Genomic DNA, 18,946 nt, shown 5'->3' with positions numbered 1-18,946 from the left:
AATTTAGTGGCATTCCTCATCAGAAGCAATTCCTAAGGTTACTCTGACACATGTAAGATATGTAGTGTAATCAATGCATGCAAACATGCAATAAATTGTTCAAGCCATTACTTTTCTAGATTTAGGGAAGTTGCCACTTAGCTAAACATTATTTTAAAGAACCATTACATTCTATCTCTTTTTTTCTACTTCTACAGTATAGGAAAAAAGACGCTTCTGAAGCATCAGGAGAGCCCTTTTTTCTGCTTGCTGTGATTATAGCAAGCTCTGCTTTACTCAGCTGAGCTTGGAAGTGTCTGCAGTACATACTCAAGAGACCTCAGCATCCCTGATGACAACATTTGCCTAATCTCAGTTGCAAGCTACAAGGCAGGGAAGCAGAACGTAGACTTGGAAAAGGAGGCTTCCCTTGACTGCAGTTGCTGGAGCTGGACATTTTAACCCCGGCTGAGGATTAATCAGCTCTCTGTCTTCAGAAATGTTATTTGCCCAGTATAAATGACATAAACCAAGATCATCATCTTAGTTTATTTTTCTAGAGTCCTTAGCATGCTACATTAACCTGACAATGTTTAATCTTGTGTTCATTTCACAATACACTTCATGCAATTCACAGCTGTAATTGGTTTTACACTGACATTACACATTTCGACCTAGACATGGGAAAAGAATAACTCTTAATATTATTTCTCTGAAAAGTGTCCAAGCTCAAACGGCACAGCAGCAGCTCATGCTAGTTTCATGTGCATATTTCTTTCTTCTGCCTTTTCTTTCACTGCAAGGATGATCACCGGCATAAGATTGTTAAGGTCCTTGTTTTAGTCCATTTGCAATTGAACTACATTTGTTTGATTTCTTGTGTCCTGAGGAGTTCTCTCTTATAAAACAGCATTCAAGTATTCTAGTTTAACATCCCCATTTTTCTGAGTTAAGGAACAAAGTAGACCTTGGGCTTCTATTTCCATTATGAGTCTTCCAGAGTCCCATAATTGATAGCCATAAAGTCTTCCTTTGTAACACACACTCAGCACTAAAGCCAGAGTATTGCTATTTGGCATTATCCAGTGAAGTGCAAGAAATTAAATAAGTTATGTCTTTATTGCTATAGTACAATACCAAGCAAAGTCACTTTTTAATACAATTGCAAGGGTTTCATAGAGTATGTGTCCCTCCTCTTAGGGCCCAGTAGTTCAGCTGCACTGCAAGTATCACTTAGCTATCACATGTCAAATGTCAGTCTAAGAAGATGTGTTGAGTATTCTTGAGTCTGAAGAATCAGACCTTTCATCATACTCATCTTCTGTGTAAATCGGTTGCTTAGACACAATAGGACACCCATCATCAGGGATTGAGATCCTAGGATCTTCTGAAGAGCGGGAAGGAAGGACAGGCGAGCTTCGGAAAACGCTGGCCGAGTTGCTGGAGAAAGGACTGACATACTGGGACCGCAGCTGGTACTGCTGCTGCAGTGTCATGGTGTTCCACAGGGTGACGTCATTGGGCAGGAACGGGCTGGCCTGGTTTCTTGCCAAAGTGTTCCTCAACATCAGCGGGTAGCGTGGTGGCTGAGGGAAAGGGTGCTGCAGAGGTACGGCCAGAGGATTGGGCACGACATTACTGGGATCGGCAGAGAACCTCAGCGTGTCAGGAACCCTAAATGCTGAACCCACGGACCACTTGGAAGAGGAAATAGGGTACGAACTCAGTGTGTGTTCAAAAATGTGCCCATTGGAAGGCAAAACGAGACCATCAGATTCTGCAGAAGTTCTCTCCCCGCTGGCCACCGAAGACCGACTGGACAGGAGAACCTCTACAGCACTCACCAGATCACCGCCGCACCCCTTCAGGATTAACTCCAGCACAGTTGGCTTTTGGTTAGGGAAGATCTTTTTCAAGACTTCAAGTGGAGGTCTGTTGGCTTTCAAACTGAAAGGTAAAGAAACTGTCCCAGAAGGACCTTCTATCAGGAGGTGGTTCTGCTCTGGGTGGTACTTGGGGCTGTCTGGACGGCTCTCTGTGCTCCCACCATTTTTCTGAACTGCATAACCAACCTCATCCACTGAAACAATTTCAGGGCTTTCAGGGGTGAAGCAACTTTTGGCTTTAGTCATGTCTGGGGAACTCCTTTGGTCTGTGTCTTTGTCACTGTAGGTCTCAGCATTGTCTGCTCCACTGGCATCACCCAACCGCTCCTCATTTATGTCTGCAAAGAGAAGGCAGAGAAGTTAACGAAAAACTGAGACCAAAAGCTTTTACAGGCATTTGAGGACACAGTCTTCTTAAAGGATCCTAGGGGGGGAAAAAAAGCATTGTTCACAGAGATGCTGCTAAAATTAAGGTCTACTTGCAACACCTCATGAGAACAAAACTGCAAAAGAGTAATATGACCTGGTCTAGGCATTTTATGCTGCCTTACAGATGTCTGTCTCATTCTCCCATGTACAAGAAAAGAAGCAGTGGCCATTTTTCTGCTGCGTCACATATCCTGTGCCAATCCTCTCTCACTGGTTACAAGGCAGCAACGCACCACCCAAGTGCAAGCTTTCTCAGAGGAACTTCAGCACTTTCACATCATAATTCCTCACTAGCACCATCTCACTGACTATGAGCTGAAGATATCCAGAGGGCACTTGGGAGACCGAAATTCCCTCTGCAAGTCCAACAGCATTGGTAGAACCACTCCATCACAACTACTGGCTGAAGGTTGAAGTCTTCAAATAAATCTGTGTATTCTAGTTCTGGCTCTGCAGAAACTGGTTTCTTCCCCAGCAAGAATCACAGGCTTGAGCACAGCTGATGCCTTGGCCCATTAGAGCACAGAATCTAGAAAAATCTGGTTTGGAGAGGACCTCTGGAAGGCATCTGGTCCAACCTCCTGTTCGAAGCAGGATTAACCTAAAATATAGAGCAGGTTGCTCATATACCTGCTCAGTTGAGTTTTAAATAATTCCAAGGATGGAGACTCCACAACCTCTCTCAGCACTTGTTCCAGGTACCTTGCTTTTTGTGTGCTAGACTAAGAAGGGCAAAAGCTGACTACAGGGCTGAAAACAAGCCCCTTGACCATGCTGTCTCCAGATGGACACTCAAAAATGGGGATACCCCAAGTCTCTGGTCACTTTGGTCATGCCTGGCCAGAGTATGAAAACCTTTGAAATAAGACTGCTCATCAGAAAGAAGAGAAGAAGAAGAAAGGTTGACAGCTTTCACAGTTTATGCACAAGGGGAGCAATGTATCTGCTTGAGATTGTTCACAGTCATTTCCCAAGGATGCTGTTCTGCTAGCCTCCCTCACACAGCACAATGCTGGTCTCCCTGGGAAGCATCGATGTCCAGGGAAAGGGTCACTGTCCAAGCTGCGGCTGACAGAGCCTGCTTTACTGCACGGGGCAGTGCTTTTGGACACACGTATCTGAAAGACTACCTGCAGAAACCAGTACAATTGTTTGCTTGGTTTCCTAAGCCCCTGGTGATCAGGCCAACTAGATAAGGAAGCTACAAGAAGCAAGCAAAGGCTCCCAAAATGTGCTGTTGACCACCCCTGGCCAATCGAGATGGAACAAGTCAAAGGCATGCAAGCGCCTGAGCCTCGCCGCTCACCACAGCCCTGCCTCCCTCTCACCCCAAGAACGGGCAGGGCATTTCCCCATGCAGCGGGCTAACTTTACTGTTGAACAGATCAGCTCGAGACAAACTCTATCAGTGCAATTTACCCACCCTGAGAAAGGAATCAGTGTCTGAGCAAACCTGTGCTGAGCAAGAAGCCACTATACTCGCCAGAATGGGAGCTATAAATAAATATGAGATTCTGGCAGAGCACAGCCTGACAGCCAGTGTGGCAAAGGGAGGTTCTCCTCATGGGGATGGCTGTGCCAGTCAGACATGGTGGGCCATCCTACAGCGCTGTGGGACACTGTTAGTTTGGGCTGCGGAAGGTGAGCATGGCAGTGGAGCTGAGCAATACAGATGTGGTTCTGAAGATCTCGCCCTTCTCTTTTAGCAGGATAACCTGGTTTGGGTACCCATTTTTATATTGGTTACACTCTCTGTCCAGTGCAAACAGAGAAGCAATAGCTCTTCATGTAGGTGTATTATAGAGAAGGCAATGTGTGTATGCTCTTCTTTATACACTCAGTGCATCAGTCTTGTCTTAGCAGTCAAAGGGGAATGCAGGAAATATTTGCCGGTAGCAAACTGGCAACGCGTATCCTTTTGAGGAGGTGTTAAGACCTCGGCATAGCTCATCCGTTATTTGAAAAAAACATGAGGCTCATACTACCTTTCCCTCCTAATCCCTTCACATGTTCATAATGATGCATTTATTAGAAAGGACAGGACAGGATGTTAAGAATAATTCACATCTGAGTGAATAGGCAATTTGTACATCGGGGGCTTACCGGGCAGTCTGAGGACAGCTAATTACCTCTGTCCCTGTCTTGCCAGAGATAGAGAGGCATTTAAGAGAGACAATGGTCCCAATTTCCACATAAATAGATTGCACTGTGGTACCCAGTATTACCAAATGGACCACATGCAGGTAGTCATATTTCAGAACTGCCGGGCTTTTCCAGTGTGTCTTTACGGGCTGACAACAAACACCACTGAGGAGCAAATACATGCTAAAAAAAAAATAGAGTAAGATTCGATCTCCCTAATACACTCGCTGATCCTGAGTAATGACTATTTTCAAGATATTTCAGGTTTGCTTAGTTTTCAGCATCTTTAAAAGTATCCTTACGAGGCTTGGCTGCAAATTTTCTTCGAATTCTGAAAACTCATCCCGCCGAGGTTTGCATCTTTATCATCGGCAGACTGCACAGACCCCGACTCTTATCCTCGCACGGGTACACTCTCCTGGCACAGCACAGGTGCCAGCGCTGCATCTCACCGGGCTGCGGGACTCCCAGGCTCAGACCCGTAAGACGAGATCTCGGTGATTTAAATCAAACGCTGCTATTAGCACGAGGAGGCTTATCCTCCGCTGGTAAACACTCAGCGTGGATGCTCCCACCTGGTTCTCCGCACTTCCCGCGCCGGCGCCGGGCGCTTTCCCGCGGAGCCGCGCAGCCCGGCTGCCCCCGACCGCTGCTTCGGGCGGGCGCGGTGGCCGCGCTGCTCGCCCGGCGGCTTCCCCACGGCTTCCTGCCTGGCAGGTCGTGTTGGGGCCACGCTTTTTCCTCATCTAAGGGCCACTTCCCGCCACGCTCACGGCGCAGGGAGGGCCGGGCGGGAAGCGTGCTCCGGGGACGGTCCCCACCTCTTCGTGGGAATTGCCGAGATCAGGTGTTTCGTTGGTTTAAAATGGGCACAAAGCAGCCGTCGTTAAATAAACGGCGGTTTGGGAAGATACATTATAAATGCCCTTATGTGGGCACTGAATTGTAGGAATATTTCATGCGTGTATTAATCCCCAATACCTGTATTTTCAGATACAAAAATACTAATTTTGTGTTCAGAATATACAACCCGCTGCTCTTAGCCAAAGGTGGTTTTTGCACCGCTCGTAAGCTTCACGTGAGGATGTTCTAGGCTTTAAGAAATAAATCTCGTCCTCAGGCACTTTTTATGTTTGTGGGGTTTGGGTGGTTTGTTTTTTTTTTTCTTTTTCCCCCACACCTTCTATTTCAAATTGCCTGCATTCAAGTATTCACTTTGCCAGCCCTGAGGAAACTAGGGAAATTGTTTTCTTATCGATATAAACGATGGCGAGTGTTCACCAAATAACACGCATGCAGAGCCAGATAGATACCCAGATCTACAGAGATGCAGTGCAAATATAGATACACATGAAACACAGTACAGTGGCAGAACCGTGCACGCGCTCAAGGTAAAATCTACATTAATAAATAAATCTGCTACGATTTTGGAGCAATGTATACCCCAATTTTTCCTTGCTTATTTATACATTAAGGATCATGAGGCAAATGTTGTAAAGGGGCCAAAAAAAAGTAAAACGGGTGAGAGAGAGAAGCTGTTCTCCTCAAGTTAATGACTTGTCTGGAAAACTTGGTCTAATACTTTGGAACCAAATTTGCTTCCTTGATATTCCCACTGCTGACTCTCTGTCAAAACAGCTTGTGCTTTAATTGTTAGGACAGCTCTTTCTGCAACACAGATTTTCTTGGATCTCCAAAACATCTGCTATTTTTACTATTTCTATGATTAGAATGGACTGATACCAGAACTAGCATAAAGCCACATAAAGGTGAGGTCACGTAAAATTTGTGGGGGTTTTTTTGTGGGTTTTTTTTTCGGTTGGTTTGGGGTTTTTTTTTTGTTTTGCTGCTTGTTTTTTTTTTTTTAATTACTTTCACTCCAGACTTTCTTCCCTGTTTCCAAAGGCCTAAGGTACCTTGTAGGACACCCATCACTGTTCCCAAACTAACACAGAGACTGCTGTGTTGCGTTAGGAAGCTGGCTCTAACATTAACAGAAGACTCAACATAGCGTTATATTAATTGTTTACAAGCCTTGATAACCACTACGAAGACAGAGAAATGTAACATGCGCTCATGTGGGAGATGAAAGTTCGTGAGCTGGTTAGCTCCGGGTTAGCACAGGCAGATGCAACAGGGGTAGTTTCCAGGCGTGTTATTTGCACAGGACAGAACTTTGCAACCGTCCCACCGAAATGACCAGTTCTGGCAGGAATAAAAAGAAACGGATGTGACTCTACCCTACATCGGGAAATACCTCCTCCGTGCTGAAAAAAACTGCCAGGAGATTAATGTCCTGGGGGGATTAGAAACGGGGCAGGCTGAGGGAGCAAATAATTACATCCTCTATTCCGACAACGGTTTTAATACAGGTAGGGGGGAGAGAGGGAAGAGAAAGAGAAAGCCCTGCCGTTCAGAGCACGCAGGACGGTTGGAAATAAACAGGTTATCTGGTTAAACGGTGTCTGGTGGCAGGTGACAGGAGGACGCCCCGAGGAGATCGTTTTCCGCTTTGCTCTCACGCATTCCCATGTTCCTAAGAGCAGGAAAAACCCCTCTGTAGCAGTCGGAGACCGGGGACGGCGCGGGTGAACTCTGTGCAATCGGGGCTGCTCGCCGGCACCCCCGGTGCCCCCCAACCCGGCCTGACGGCGGGCGGGGGCAGGGGCTGGCGCCGCGCCGCGGGTCTTGATTCATGAAGATCTCCTCCGTTATTTCCTCCCCCCCCGTAAAGCTGTTAGCAGAAAGTGCTGACTGGCTGGCAAGGAAGAATTTCTCATCAATACACTTTGATTGTATTTTGCAAACAAAATGCCTGTTGCTTGGTAACATTTCACTTGAGCCTGACCTTCCCCAAAAGTTATTGCTATCAGGTTCGATTTACACTGTCCTCCCGTGATTACTGTAATCTTTTAAGCTGGGAAGTTCATATATCAGGGGGAAGAAAAGTTGGGCGTGCAAGTCAATACCGTTCCTATCCGCCAGATTTATATCCTGCTGGCGAAGTTTATTTGTTTCACTTTCTGGAAGGAGCCAAGGCGGCTTTTTTTCCTCTTTCCCCCCGGCCTTCCCCCCGCTCCGCGCCGCCCCTGCCCCGGCCAAGCGCCGCCGCTGGTGCGGGGGCGGAAATCTGGGGGGCTGAGGGACCCTCAAGCCTCGGCCCGGCGGAACGGCCGGCGGCTTCGGGCGGAGATGCGGGGGACGGGGAGGGACGGGCAGGCGGTGCCGAGGGCCGGGCAAGGGGAAGCGGGTCCCAGACTGGCGGCAACCTCGCCACACCGACCGACCCTGCCGTGCGGCCACCTCCGGCCCCGGGGCTGTGTCTTCCCCAGAGCTGGAGGAGCACGGGCCCCGGCGGACGCCTCCGGGGCCGGGCCGGCTCCTTACCCGGCCCCTCGGAGAGAGACGGGCTGGTCCCGCTCGCCCGCAACCGCCCCGCGGGGCTCCGGCCGCCCGGCAGCGAGCCCTAAGGAGCCGAGCCGTGCGGGAGCCGCCCGGTTTGGCACTCCTCGCCCGGGGCACGGGGCGGACTTTCGTCGCAGTGGCCGCTTGTCAGCGGAGCGGGCTGCAGCGGGCTGCCGGGCAGTCCCGCCGGGGAAGGCTGTCGGCTCAGGCCCGGGGGCGGGGAAGGCGGCGGCGGCTCCGGAGCGTTACTTCTGCGTCCGGAAACGTGTGTACCGGTAGATCGCACTCGCAAGGTGCCGGCTGCGGGCGGCGTCGCTGGGTCAGCACCCCCGGCCTGCCGAAAGCCCCCCCGGACGCGGCCCGGCGGGACACGCCAGCGCGGGAGGGACGCCGAACCGCCCGGCTCATCCCCTGCCGCCGCCCCGGCCCTCCTTGCTCCGCAGAAACCCGCCGGCTCCCGGCGCCGCTTCTGCCCCGCAGCTCCCCGTGGAGGGTTTGTGCTGGACGAGGTCCCGCAGCCTCGGGTGCGGAAAGCCGGGGAGCGGCTCAGGGAGGGAGCGGGCTGAGGGAACGAACGGCCCCGGAAGCGGCACGTCGGGGAGCCGGCTGGCAGGGGCGGCGTTTGCCGGTGCCCCCGCTGGTGTCGGCGGCTGCGAGCCCGGCTGAGGAGCGGGCCCGGCAGCGTGCAGCTCCTCGCTTTCGAAGAGCGACCAAGCGCACCCGCCGGGACGGAAGAAGGAGTCGGGGCTTCGCCTCCTTCCCCTTCCCACGGCGCCCGTCGGGAGGAAGAGGAAGCCCTCGCCCTTCCTCCCCCGGGCACCCATCCCCCGAGACCCGCCCGCCGGGGTCCCGGCCCGGGCGCTGCCCTGCCTTCCCCTCCTCCCCGGGCCCCGCGCACCCCCCCCGGCCCCGCGGCGCCCGGCCCGGCCTCACCTGCCTTGGGGAGCGGCCCCGGGAGCGCGGGGGGCGGCTCGGCGGCCCAGCGCAGGGCGGCGGCGGCGGCCAGCTCGGCGGGGGCCCGCGGCGGCGCGGCGCAGGGCGGCGGCCCCGGCGGCGGGGCGGGGGGCTCGGCGCTGCCCGGCGGCCCCGGGAGGGCGCGCAGGGAGTCCGGGAGGAGGCTCTCCAGGCTCTCGTTGGCCTGCTGCCGGCGGAGCGCCACCTGCGCGGCCATCACCCGCTGCCGCTCGATGATGAGGATGCACTTCTCGCAGGTGCAGTCCTTGAAGCGGCAGTAGCGCTTGTGGCCCTTCAGCCAGGACAGCACGCCGTGGTTGCGGCACCGGGCGCACTTGGGCGTCCGCTGCAGCGGAGCCCGCGGCGGCTGCGACACCGGGCCGCCCATGTAGAGGTACGGGGAGCCGTAGCCGTTCATGCCCGCGGGAGGAGCCCGGCCGGCTCCGGGGCGGAGAAGGGGGCAGCGGGGGCGGGCGGAGGCCGCGGCGGCGGCGGCGGAGAGGAGCGGAGCGGAGCTGGGGCGGGCGGCTCTGCCCGCGGGCTCCGCGGGGGGCGCGGCCCCGGCCCCAGGCCGGCGCGGTAGCCGCCGCCCGCCGCGGTGCCACCGGCGGGCAGAGCGCTGCCGCCGGCCGGAGCGACACTGCCGCTGCCCGCGCCGCCCCGCCGAGCCCAGCGCCCCTCCGCCCGCCCCCGCCCCCCGCCCGCCCCCCTCCGCCACCCTCCTTCCCCGCCGCCGCCGGGGGATGGAGGGAGAGAAGGAGGGAGGGAGGCGGGCGGAGGGAGGAGGGAGGCTGGGGGGGCCCTCTGCCCCGCCGTCGGGGGCGGCGGCGCTGCCCGCGCCGTGCCGGAGGGGCCCGTCCCCCAGCGGGCCGGGACCGGGGCGGATGCCACCCACCCGCGCCCCCCGCACGGCTCACCCCGGCGAGCGGGGGCGAGCGGGGTCTGGGAGGTTTCCCCGGGCTCCGGACCGGCCCCGCGGGCCGGGATCTCGGAGTCAGACGGGGCGTTTGGGCCCCGCGCGGGAGCCCTTGGAAAGCCCACGGGCGACTACGAGCGGCGGCACGCTGTGTGGCTGCTGCCGTAAAACCGCCTGTGGCCCAGGGCTGCGGGGGGGGTTTGAGCCCAAAGTTTTATCGAAGTTTTGAAGCCGTGAGAAGCTGCCCTGGAGCAGGGGCTGCCCGGGAGCGGCTGCGGGGAGCCGGGCTGCGCCCGCGTCCCCCCGGGATCGCGCCGCGGAGCCGGGCAGCTGCCACCTGCCCCCGCGCCACCCGCTGCCGCTCCTGCGTCCCTCGCCAAGGCAGCTACTGAAACGCAAGCGGTGGCTACGGAAAGGCACGTGCAATTCCGGGCAAGCCAGACTGCTCGCAACCTCTTTGATGTGTCCGATGCAGCGGGGTGGTAACTTTCTGCATCTCCGGACGCGGGGAGGTTTCTCGCCAAAACACGGGTGTTTCCAATATGACAGCGAGATGTTTAAATCAAAATGTAATATATTAGTGCGAGAAGGTATGGGAATATCGGCTGGGGGGAAACAAATTCACTGCAAACCTTTATCTGCCCGCGCACCGGTGCTCAGCGGCACAGAGTCCGCAGGTAGGCAGGGGCTGCTGCTTGTGGACTTGAACCCGTTTCTCTGCCCCGAGATTTCCCCTGCTCTCCCCGGGCACCTCTCCACTGTAACCGCTACACGAAATAAACCATTTAACGAGGGTGCCTAATTAGAGAATCAGGTTTAAAACTCGGGAAGTATTCTGCCGGAGAGAATAAAAAGCACGGCGTGCGCTATGAAGGTATTTGCGTGATATTTCATCACTGGGCTCTTTCCCAATTACTTTTCTACTTCTAGGGAAGAGGGACTCAGGGAGACCTTTCTCCCCGGGGCTGTGTGCGGGGTGCGAGGGAGGATGAGCGCCCCGTCGGAAACACCCGCTGCTGCCCGTTAGCCGCACCGGGGCGGGGAGGTGAATCGGGCTCCGGTGCGGGAACAGCCCGTTTTCCCGCAGCGCCGGTGGGCTCTCCCCTTCTTTGCTGCCGGGGTGCGCGCACTGCACCCGGACAGCCCTGCAGCCCGCCGTACCGCCAACGGGTCTCCCCCACGGGGCATCTCACACACGCGTGGGTCCCCGTCGGGGGCAGAGAAACAAACCGGCGGTGGCTCCTCCGCGGACCACATAAATATTCGGCTACCTCAAATCGCACGGGGCGCCTAAAAGGCGACGCCAGGCACCCTCGGGGATCTATTCCCCCAAAACGACGAAGCAGGGCGGGCGGGGGCGAACCCTCCTCCCCCGCCAGCAGGAGGGGGCCCGCGGGGCGCCTCGGCCACCGCGTCCGGCCGGCGGCTGCCTGCTCCGGGCCGGGCTGCCCCGGCGCGGCGGCGGGCTGGCTTAGGGCCGGGGCCCCTCTCTCGCTTGGCTGCACACCGGGCGTTTAGGCTGAAATACCCGTGCGATAGCGTGCCGTAATCCCTTTCTCGTATTTGATGGGAATGTTTTCCGTGTCCTAGTATTTGACAACATCTCCCCATAGGGCCAGGTTCGTATTTATGTCAGCAAAACGTCCCCTGCCTGAAAGTCTATTGTAACCCAACACCTGACAACCCCGGTTCCCATTTCTGCTCGCAGAAAAGGTTTATTCAAGCACATAATGGGATCCCAGCAGAAAGCTTTTCAGAAGAAGGGGCTATGGTAAACTGCACCACATGAACTCCGTTTCCAGGGCTATTAAGCTTTTAATTGGAAAATAGCAGAGGAAATTTCAAGGTGACTATAACGTGTTCAGTTAGCGCCCAGAAGAATAGACCCAAAGAGAATGAATGTGCGGAACATATGCTCCAAATAACATTTAGCGGAAAGGGCCCGGCTCCGCTCAAGAGCCAGGCTTTCCGAGAACGAAACGCCGACGGGCCGGGCAGAGGCGGGGGAGAAGGGGGCTGGAACCTCAAAATCGCCCCGAATACGCTGGCGTTTCGCTGCTTTTCGATGCGGAGCCGTTCGGGGGAGACGGCGCGGCCGCCCAGCTGCCGGCACCCACGGGGACCGCGTCCCGGGTGGGCGGAGAGTGGCGGCCGCCGGGGCCGCGCCGCGCCGGGATGCCCCGCGCGGTTCCCCACGTAGCCCGGGGCTGGGGGGGTGGGGGAAGTATTTACTAGTGTTTGCACTGCTCCAAAATAAGCATTGGGGAGGGGGCGTTCGTGCGATACCGTTGCGGGAATGCGAGTGGCAGGATTCGTTTCAGTTACACCTCGCCAAAACTGCTTTTAGCAATGCCCGCCTTGCAGCGAAAAGACAGAGAAGCAGATTATCCACGATTTGCCACTCGGAGAGTTACTCTGGGTGGTTCTGGACGTCCGTGTTGCCACATACTAAGGAGGGAGAGGAGCACATGCCAGCCGTGCTGGGCTGCGTGGCAGGGCGTCGCGCTGGAGGGGGGCGAAACTTCACGGCAGACTTCGGGGAAAAGGCGAATTCCGCACAGGGTCGCGCAAAGCCATCAAAGCTGCCCAGCGAGCGGCGAGGAACGCGCTTTTTGAGAGGAATAGCATTAATAAAGGTCACTGGTCCCCACCCAGCTAGAGATACTTGGGAAGGGAGCGACTTGCGGTGCCGTGGAAAAGAAATCAGCCAAAAAAAAAAAGTCCATGAAAACTCTCCCGGGCTCCCTGCACGCCTCGCCAGCCCTTCTCGGAGGAGCCCCAGAGATGAAAAGGCTGAACGTCCCGCGGCGGGCACGCAGAGAGCCCCACGGCCACGCCAGGGCAACAGTGCCACCGCCGCGCACCCGCCCCCGCGGGGCCGCCTCCCTTCCTGGGCAGCCGAACCGGCCCCCGACCCGGCGGGGGCTGGCGCTCCCGGCTTGGGCCGCTGCCTTCCCGAAGGAGGGAGCCCCAGGATTTCCGGGGGGAGCACCCCACATTTCCCCGCTCCTGGCGCGGCGGGGCATGTGCCCCTCGGCGATCCTCTCCCCGCCCTTTCCCCGCGAGTTCCCTCTACGCTGAACCTGAATTTTTCCCCAAAACCTGGCGCTCGAGGCAGGCGGAGATTTACTCCCCCGTCGTCTGAAGGATGCTGCTTGTCCTCCCCACAACTAATTCCCCCCGCCCCGGCCACCAGCCAGGCCCCGCACTGGTCTAGATGAAGCCGCAGTGGGACGCGCATCACTTCTTTGGTCCCGCTCCCCCCCACCCCACGGGACCCGCGGCGGGGCAAAACCCGCCCGGCTTGTCCCAAGGGCTGTCCGCCCGGGGCCCGGCAGCAGCGGCGGCTTGTGAGCCTCAGCCGGCCTGAGCCCTTCCCGAAGGGCGAGGAGCCCCAGTGTCCCCCACCCCTCCGGCAGCGAATCCCGCCTGCCGCGGCCGGCTCCCCCCGGGGCAGGGGCGGCCAGGAGGGCCCACCGCCCCCATGCTGCCGGAGGGTGCACCGGGCGCGGGAGCCGACCCGTTTCTGGTGGCTTGCACCGAGCCCGGGCCGGGAGCGCCGCCAGGGAGGCTGCGAGACAGCCCGCTGCGGGGGGCGATGCCCCGCGCCGGGCGAGCAGGTCCCCGCCGGGCGAGCAGGTCCCCGCCGCGGCGGTACCCCCGCCGGCAGCCCCGCACCCGGGCGCGGGAGAGGGGCAGGGAGCCGTGGACCGCCCCCCGCAAATGAAGAAGCTGGGTTTTACTAAGGCCCGAGGGCTGCCAGGGAAGGGGTGCAGGAGCGGTCCCCGCCTCCGTCCCAGCCCCGTTCTCCCGTGCCCTCCGGGGAGCCGAGCCGCTGGCACGACGGCGGCGGCGGCAGAAGGGCACAGAGCCGCGGGAGCGGGCTGACAAGTGTGATAAAATGATCTTCCTTAACTAAACTCGTAAAGCACTGGGCAATAAAACTCAATCTTCTGTAAAATCCAATTAAGTCATTATCTGACTGATTGTATCTTTAATTGAAAACAGAAGTGACAGTAAATTTCTGTGATATATCAGGATCAATCGATACCGCTATACGATTCAGCCTCAAGAAGTGATTTATAATGTCAAACCTATATAGGTAACTCCACATTATTCTCTCTAAAACCACTGGTGGATGAAATTAAGAGTAAGTGCATTTAATAAAAAACAAGATGGTCAGGTTATTGATTACAACAGATGGGGGTGAAATCAAATAGATGTTTTCAAAGCACAGAGCGAAGAAAATACAAGTAATTTCTTTTTTTCTGTTTTAATACAGCTCACCAAATATACACACAAGAAAATTCAGTCATCAATAACATTTTTATTTCAGGTACAGCCGCAACTACAGAGAACAATGAATTTTTCTAGACTAGTTTCATTTCGGGTCGGCTTCTGTAACGCAAGAAAGAACACGGTAAGCCATTTTCAACAAAATAACAAACGCGGAAATTCGCAGTAACTTTTTAGAGACGTATTTACTCGCAGTTTAGATTGCAATCTAAGGCAAGGCACTCAACTGTAATATGCAAAATATGTTAATTTGGCGACACGCGAAGAGAACGCCCGGGGCCGAGCAGCAGCACCAGCCTGCAAGGAACCATTAAAAACACGAAATGGCGCGATGTTCCCACCGAGGGGCCACCAGCCCCGCTGCGCGGAGCGGGGCGGGCGCAGGACGCCGGGTTACCGCCGCCCCGCTCCCCCCGGCCCCCGCCCGCCTTCCGGCGACGGCCTCTCCGCCCCTGCCGTCGCCCCGACGGCGGCCCTCCGCCCCGCAGGCACGGCACCGGCCTCCCCGCCGCGGGGACGCGGCACCCGGCCCGGGCGGCGGCGGGGAGCTGCCCCACGGGGAAGCCGGGGAGCTGCCCCGCCGGCCGCGGGGAAGCCGGCATCCCGCCCCGCTCCTGCAAATGAGAAACCAAACGCCCCCCGCCCGCCCCCCGCAACCCCCAAGCAGAACAAGCAAACCGTGAACGCCGCTGCACCGCCCGGCCCCGGGCGACGGCCGCCGAGCCGAGCCGAGCCTACTCGCCGCCCTCCAGGACGGGGCTCACCGCGAAGGCGCCGGGCTCCGGGGGGGGCTCGCACTCCAGGTCCCCCTTGGTGCTCTCGCTGCTGGACAGGCACCCCAGGCCGGAGTCCTGGCTGCTGGGCGGCGAAAACACTGCGGGTGGGGGAAGGAGAGAGGAAAAAAAAGACAGCACCTGAGACACACCCCCCGGCCAGAGGGGACCCACGCGGATCTCCCCTCCCCGGGGCGAGGGGGTCCCCCCTTGCGTCCCCCCTCCTCCGGCCAAGGTGAATGCAGCGGGAGTAACGATGGGGGGAAACAGCCTCAGGTCTGGGGGCCGCAACCCCTCCGCCCCCCGGACACCGACCTGTCCACAGACCCGGGGCCCCCGCTCGGGCAGCCCGAGGCTGAGGCCAGATATTAAAGAATTTAAAACTAATATAGTGCTAGGAACGGTTGCAACATTGCAATTTGCAGTAGATACAAAAGCCAAGTAAAAGGGTCTCTGACCTTCCTAACCTTAGATGAGTTGAGATCCACCCCCAACACTCCCTTCCTGCCTACCGTGAATATAATTAAGGGGAAGCTGCAGTGGTAATTTCTCTCCTCATTAACTTCCTGATTGGTTTCAGGCTCAGGATTCCGGCGGGCGGCAGTTTGTCACCAATTCCAAATGGCCAATCGTTAATACTAATGTTTGTGTAACTAACTGCCAGCATCTGCCATGGCTTCTTGTACAACAATAATAGTGAAAGGGTAACATTAGGGCTTCCCGTGTTAATTCAGATTCTGTTCATCAATACGAAAATCTATGATGTAATTAGCAAAATACATCGGTAGTTGAGGCAGTCGGAGGGAACTAAATCACAGCGGGAGCTCCACGGGCCCCTGACACCTTAATCATGAATACTTACCACGTTCTGGATTTTACTGTTTAGTGGAGAATATTACCAGGCAGTGATCTTTTAAAAGAGAATATTGTTTACAACCATTGCTTGTTTTTTAGAAGCCATGATGAATCTAGTACAACGGCGCGAGAACAAGGAATACGGAGTTGAGGCTTAGACTCTGTCCCCAAACAGCTACCGCTGTGCCAAAGTGAGCAGCTCCTCCACGCTTGAGCCCTGGGTGCTTCCCAATGGTGGGAACTTCCAGCACGTCTGAAGTTCAGTGAAAAAGAGAAGGTCAGGCTTGACTTTCACAGCCAGGCAAATCCAACGGGATTCAAGGAAAGCAAACAGCAACCGCCTGGGTTTACCCCATCACTGGGAAAATGAGAAAGGCTCTCTTAAAAAAACACCAACATCCCATTTCTGTAGTATTGTCTGTTTCTGTGGTAACTTCCATTTGCAGCTCAGCTTCCTGATTTGTCCTTATTTTAAACATGACGCTGGTTATCAAGAGATGGAAAAGACATTATGGAGTTGAGGTCTCATGTATCATTTTCACCTACTTTTCCTGTGGCTAGATGAAATACCAATTTCTGTCACTGTCAGGGAGTTTTGCCCACTTTTGACATTGCAGAACCTGGCTCCTTGATTTCACGCAAATCTCTCCTTTGATGCATGTAAGGGACAAGTAAGGCTCTAACATCACTCCGCCAAAGCAGACTCTACTATTGTCTTTTAGATCTGACAAAAAACTTTTTTTGTAACCTGATGAATGGGATATTAACCCCATACTACATTTTCTCCTAGCTAAAAGAAAAAGAAAAGAATGCAGCGCCTAGTGCATTACTCGGGAGTGAGAAAGTAGTCCAGGCAACTTCCAACAGTTTTTAGACATCCCGCAAATGCTGCTGATGGTTTAATGACACAGAAAGAGGAATTTGGGTCTGCAGCATCACGTATTCCTCTGCTATGTGGTCAAATGCACAAAACAGCCCAACAGGTCTCCAACATCTCCGGGCCTGAATAACCATTGGACTGCTGGAGGAAGGCACTGATTTGCACCTAGAGCAGGATAGAACAGCACTTAGGTAACCTGCAGTTGGGAACAACTCTGAATTTTTACTTTTTCTAGCCCACCAATCCTGAAACCCAGACACACTTGCAGGACCAGAAACGCTCCTTGCGGGGTGCAAGAGCCGAGCTCTCTTCTGCCATGAGAACGTACCAGGCGATTCCTGATGCTGTGTTTCCCACCTCCCCTTTTCAGTGTCTAAGTGGGGTTGACAGTGGAGTCCAAGGAGAAGTCACATCTCCTCAGTGTCCGGATGAGGATGCAACTTGTCTCTCCACCTCCTCTGCTAAGTCTGTGCTTGAGATTTCACCACTGCCTAAGAGTTCCTAAGACTTGAAGCAGATGCAAATATGCAGGTTAGGGAAAACGAGTGGAGGAACAGAGGAACATTTCTGCTGCTCTGGAAGGGAAGCTGGCTCACCTGATGAGACAGGCTCACAGCACAAGCTCATTGGGTGTTCCAGTCTTGCACCACACTCCCACAATCTAAAGCACACACCATGCCTTATTTCAGGCGAGTAACTTGTCGGAGTAGTTTGTGCTTTGACTACTACAAAACGACAAAGCAGAGATGCTCTGTAGGTCCACACCCCAATGTCAAGGGGGAAATTACCTACAGAAAATGCGCCTCTCCTGACGTGTGCTAGAGACTAGCTCCTCAATGGTAATTCAGGGCCTTAGCTTGTGCCTGCCAACAACACAAGCTTTGGTTGGATCTGGCCACATCCAGCATCTGGAATCATCTCTTTCTCCATGAGGTACCTTGCATTACGTAGTAAACCAACAGTAGTGTGGCTTCAACAGGGCTGGCTGGCTCACGGGCTCAGCCCTCTGACCCTGAAACCTTGTTCTGCGCTGATTTAGCAAAGCCCAATGTGTTAAGATTTAGGACGTGCTGTAAGGAATCTCTGTCTTCCCAGGCTCTGGGGCAGAAGTATGAAGGAAGCGATTGAGGTTGAAAGGGGATAATTTTTTGTTTACTCCTGAGTAGCCAAATGGGCAAGAGGCTTATTTATTTTAAAGGATTTGTTAATATTTTTAGTGTGCATGTGCCTGCAGTGATGGAAAGGCCCATTTTTAAATACTGAGATCTATAAATCTCTGTGACAAACTTAAAGTTTTTTTCCTAAACAAAAAGAATACAACAGAAAACCCACCCAACATGCTACAGCACGGATGTTAAAACTCTACCACAGCAAAACTGCCACTTTGTTTTTATGATATATTTTTTCAGCAACCTTATGTTAATTTAGTATAAACCTGGGAAATGACAGAGAGGGCAACTTTTTTGGTAGACAGGCACCCACATCTGTTTCTTAGCACCTCAAGCAGTGGCTCCTAAGCCTTCTGGACTAGTGGAGCTCCTCCAGCCTTCCAACATTTCTCATGGGGCATCAGACATCCCGATTTAACCTCAAACGGGAAGTGTCATTACATGGGAACAGCACCAGTCACCAACTGGTTGGTCTCACAAACCTCCTCAGGGTCTAAAGCACTCATCTCAGTAACATGGGTTGTTTTTCCACTGACTTCCAAACTGATCACAGTTTTGACGGTTAGGCAATTTGGGCTATATACGCTGGTCTCTAAATGTGCATAGGGGCATGTAATGACAGCCACACAGATTTTAAAAACAAGCTGGCAACACCAAGATATTACCTCTAGCAGACGAGAGTGCTACTCCTGTATCCAAACCTGCACTGTTACTCGGACAGACTTCCACTGCAGCCAGTGGCAGTCGCCGAAGTCAAGCAAGGAGCAGTGAGTAGGTGCAATGCTGATAATAAGAGCAAGATACTCGGACTGGGACTTGTAGCTATAAAAAGGCAGCAAAAAGGAAATGAGCAATTCTGTTCCAGCGCTTTAATCACACAGCAATAAAATGTAGAAGTTCCAAGTTCAAAGAAACAAAACCCATGTTCTTTTTGATTTAAGTCTATGAGTTTCATCTGTTTGAGGCTTGCGGCTGATCCTCCCACTGTTGTTACACAGCCCTTATCTGTGTAAATAACAGTACCAGAATTGGGTCTGTGACAGTTTTTAAAGACCATTCCTCGATCTAATTACCTTTTACCCTTGGGAAAGCACCTGAATACTTTTGAGCCACATGAATCTAAAAAATTTTTGGCTAATATCACACAGGAAAAGAAGCGAGAAGGGATTCCAACCATAAACACAAAACCTTACATCTTCTGACACTGGAAACTGCATTGACTTTTAATGTGAGTGATCCCTGGAATTCAATGGACTGAAAAG

General features: G+C 54.5%; 2 protein-coding genes across 2 annotated transcripts in view; both read right to left on the bottom strand.

Moving 5' to 3' along the window:
* Window positions 1-1,238: 1,238 nt before the first annotated feature.
* DMRT3 (doublesex and mab-3 related transcription factor 3) lies at window positions 1,239-9,213 on the bottom strand. Its single transcript, XM_075526921.1, has 2 exons — window positions 8,775-9,213; window positions 1,239-2,203 (listed from the first exon to the last, which is right to left on the bottom strand). The coding sequence occupies exons 1-2, from the start codon at window positions 9,211-9,213 to the stop codon at window positions 1,239-1,241; spliced, it is 1,404 nt and encodes a 467-aa protein (XP_075383036.1).
* A 5,528-nt stretch (window positions 9,214-14,741) lies between these two features.
* The window catches only part of DMRT1 (doublesex and mab-3 related transcription factor 1), a 61,822-nt gene continuing 57,617 nt past the window's right edge, over window positions 14,742-18,946 (bottom strand). Inside the window, exon 5 of the mRNA XM_075526923.1 lies at window positions 14,742-14,881. Within this exon, the coding sequence (XP_075383038.1) occupies window positions 14,742-14,881 (140 nt within the window). The remainder of the gene's footprint in view (window positions 14,882-18,946) is intronic.

The sequence above is a fragment of the Mycteria americana genome, chromosome Z (assembly GCF_035582795.1).
Source record: "Mycteria americana isolate JAX WOST 10 ecotype Jacksonville Zoo and Gardens chromosome Z, USCA_MyAme_1.0, whole genome shotgun sequence".
Classification (NCBI taxonomy): domain Eukaryota; kingdom Metazoa; phylum Chordata; class Aves; order Ciconiiformes; family Ciconiidae; genus Mycteria; species Mycteria americana.
The sequence above is the reverse complement of the archived record's forward strand: the minus strand, read 5'-3'. Positions and strand labels throughout refer to the sequence as shown.

Excerpts from the sequence above, each read along its gene's own strand:
- DMRT3 (XM_075526921.1), bottom strand. The coding sequence starts at position 9,213 with ATGAACGGCTACGGCTCCCCGTACCTCTACATGGGCGGCCCGGTGTCG. Across the intron at positions 2,204-8,774 it reads GGGGCCGCTCCCCAAGGCAG|ACATAAATGAGGAGCGGTTG; the intron begins GTGAGGCCGGGC and ends TTCTCTTTGCAG.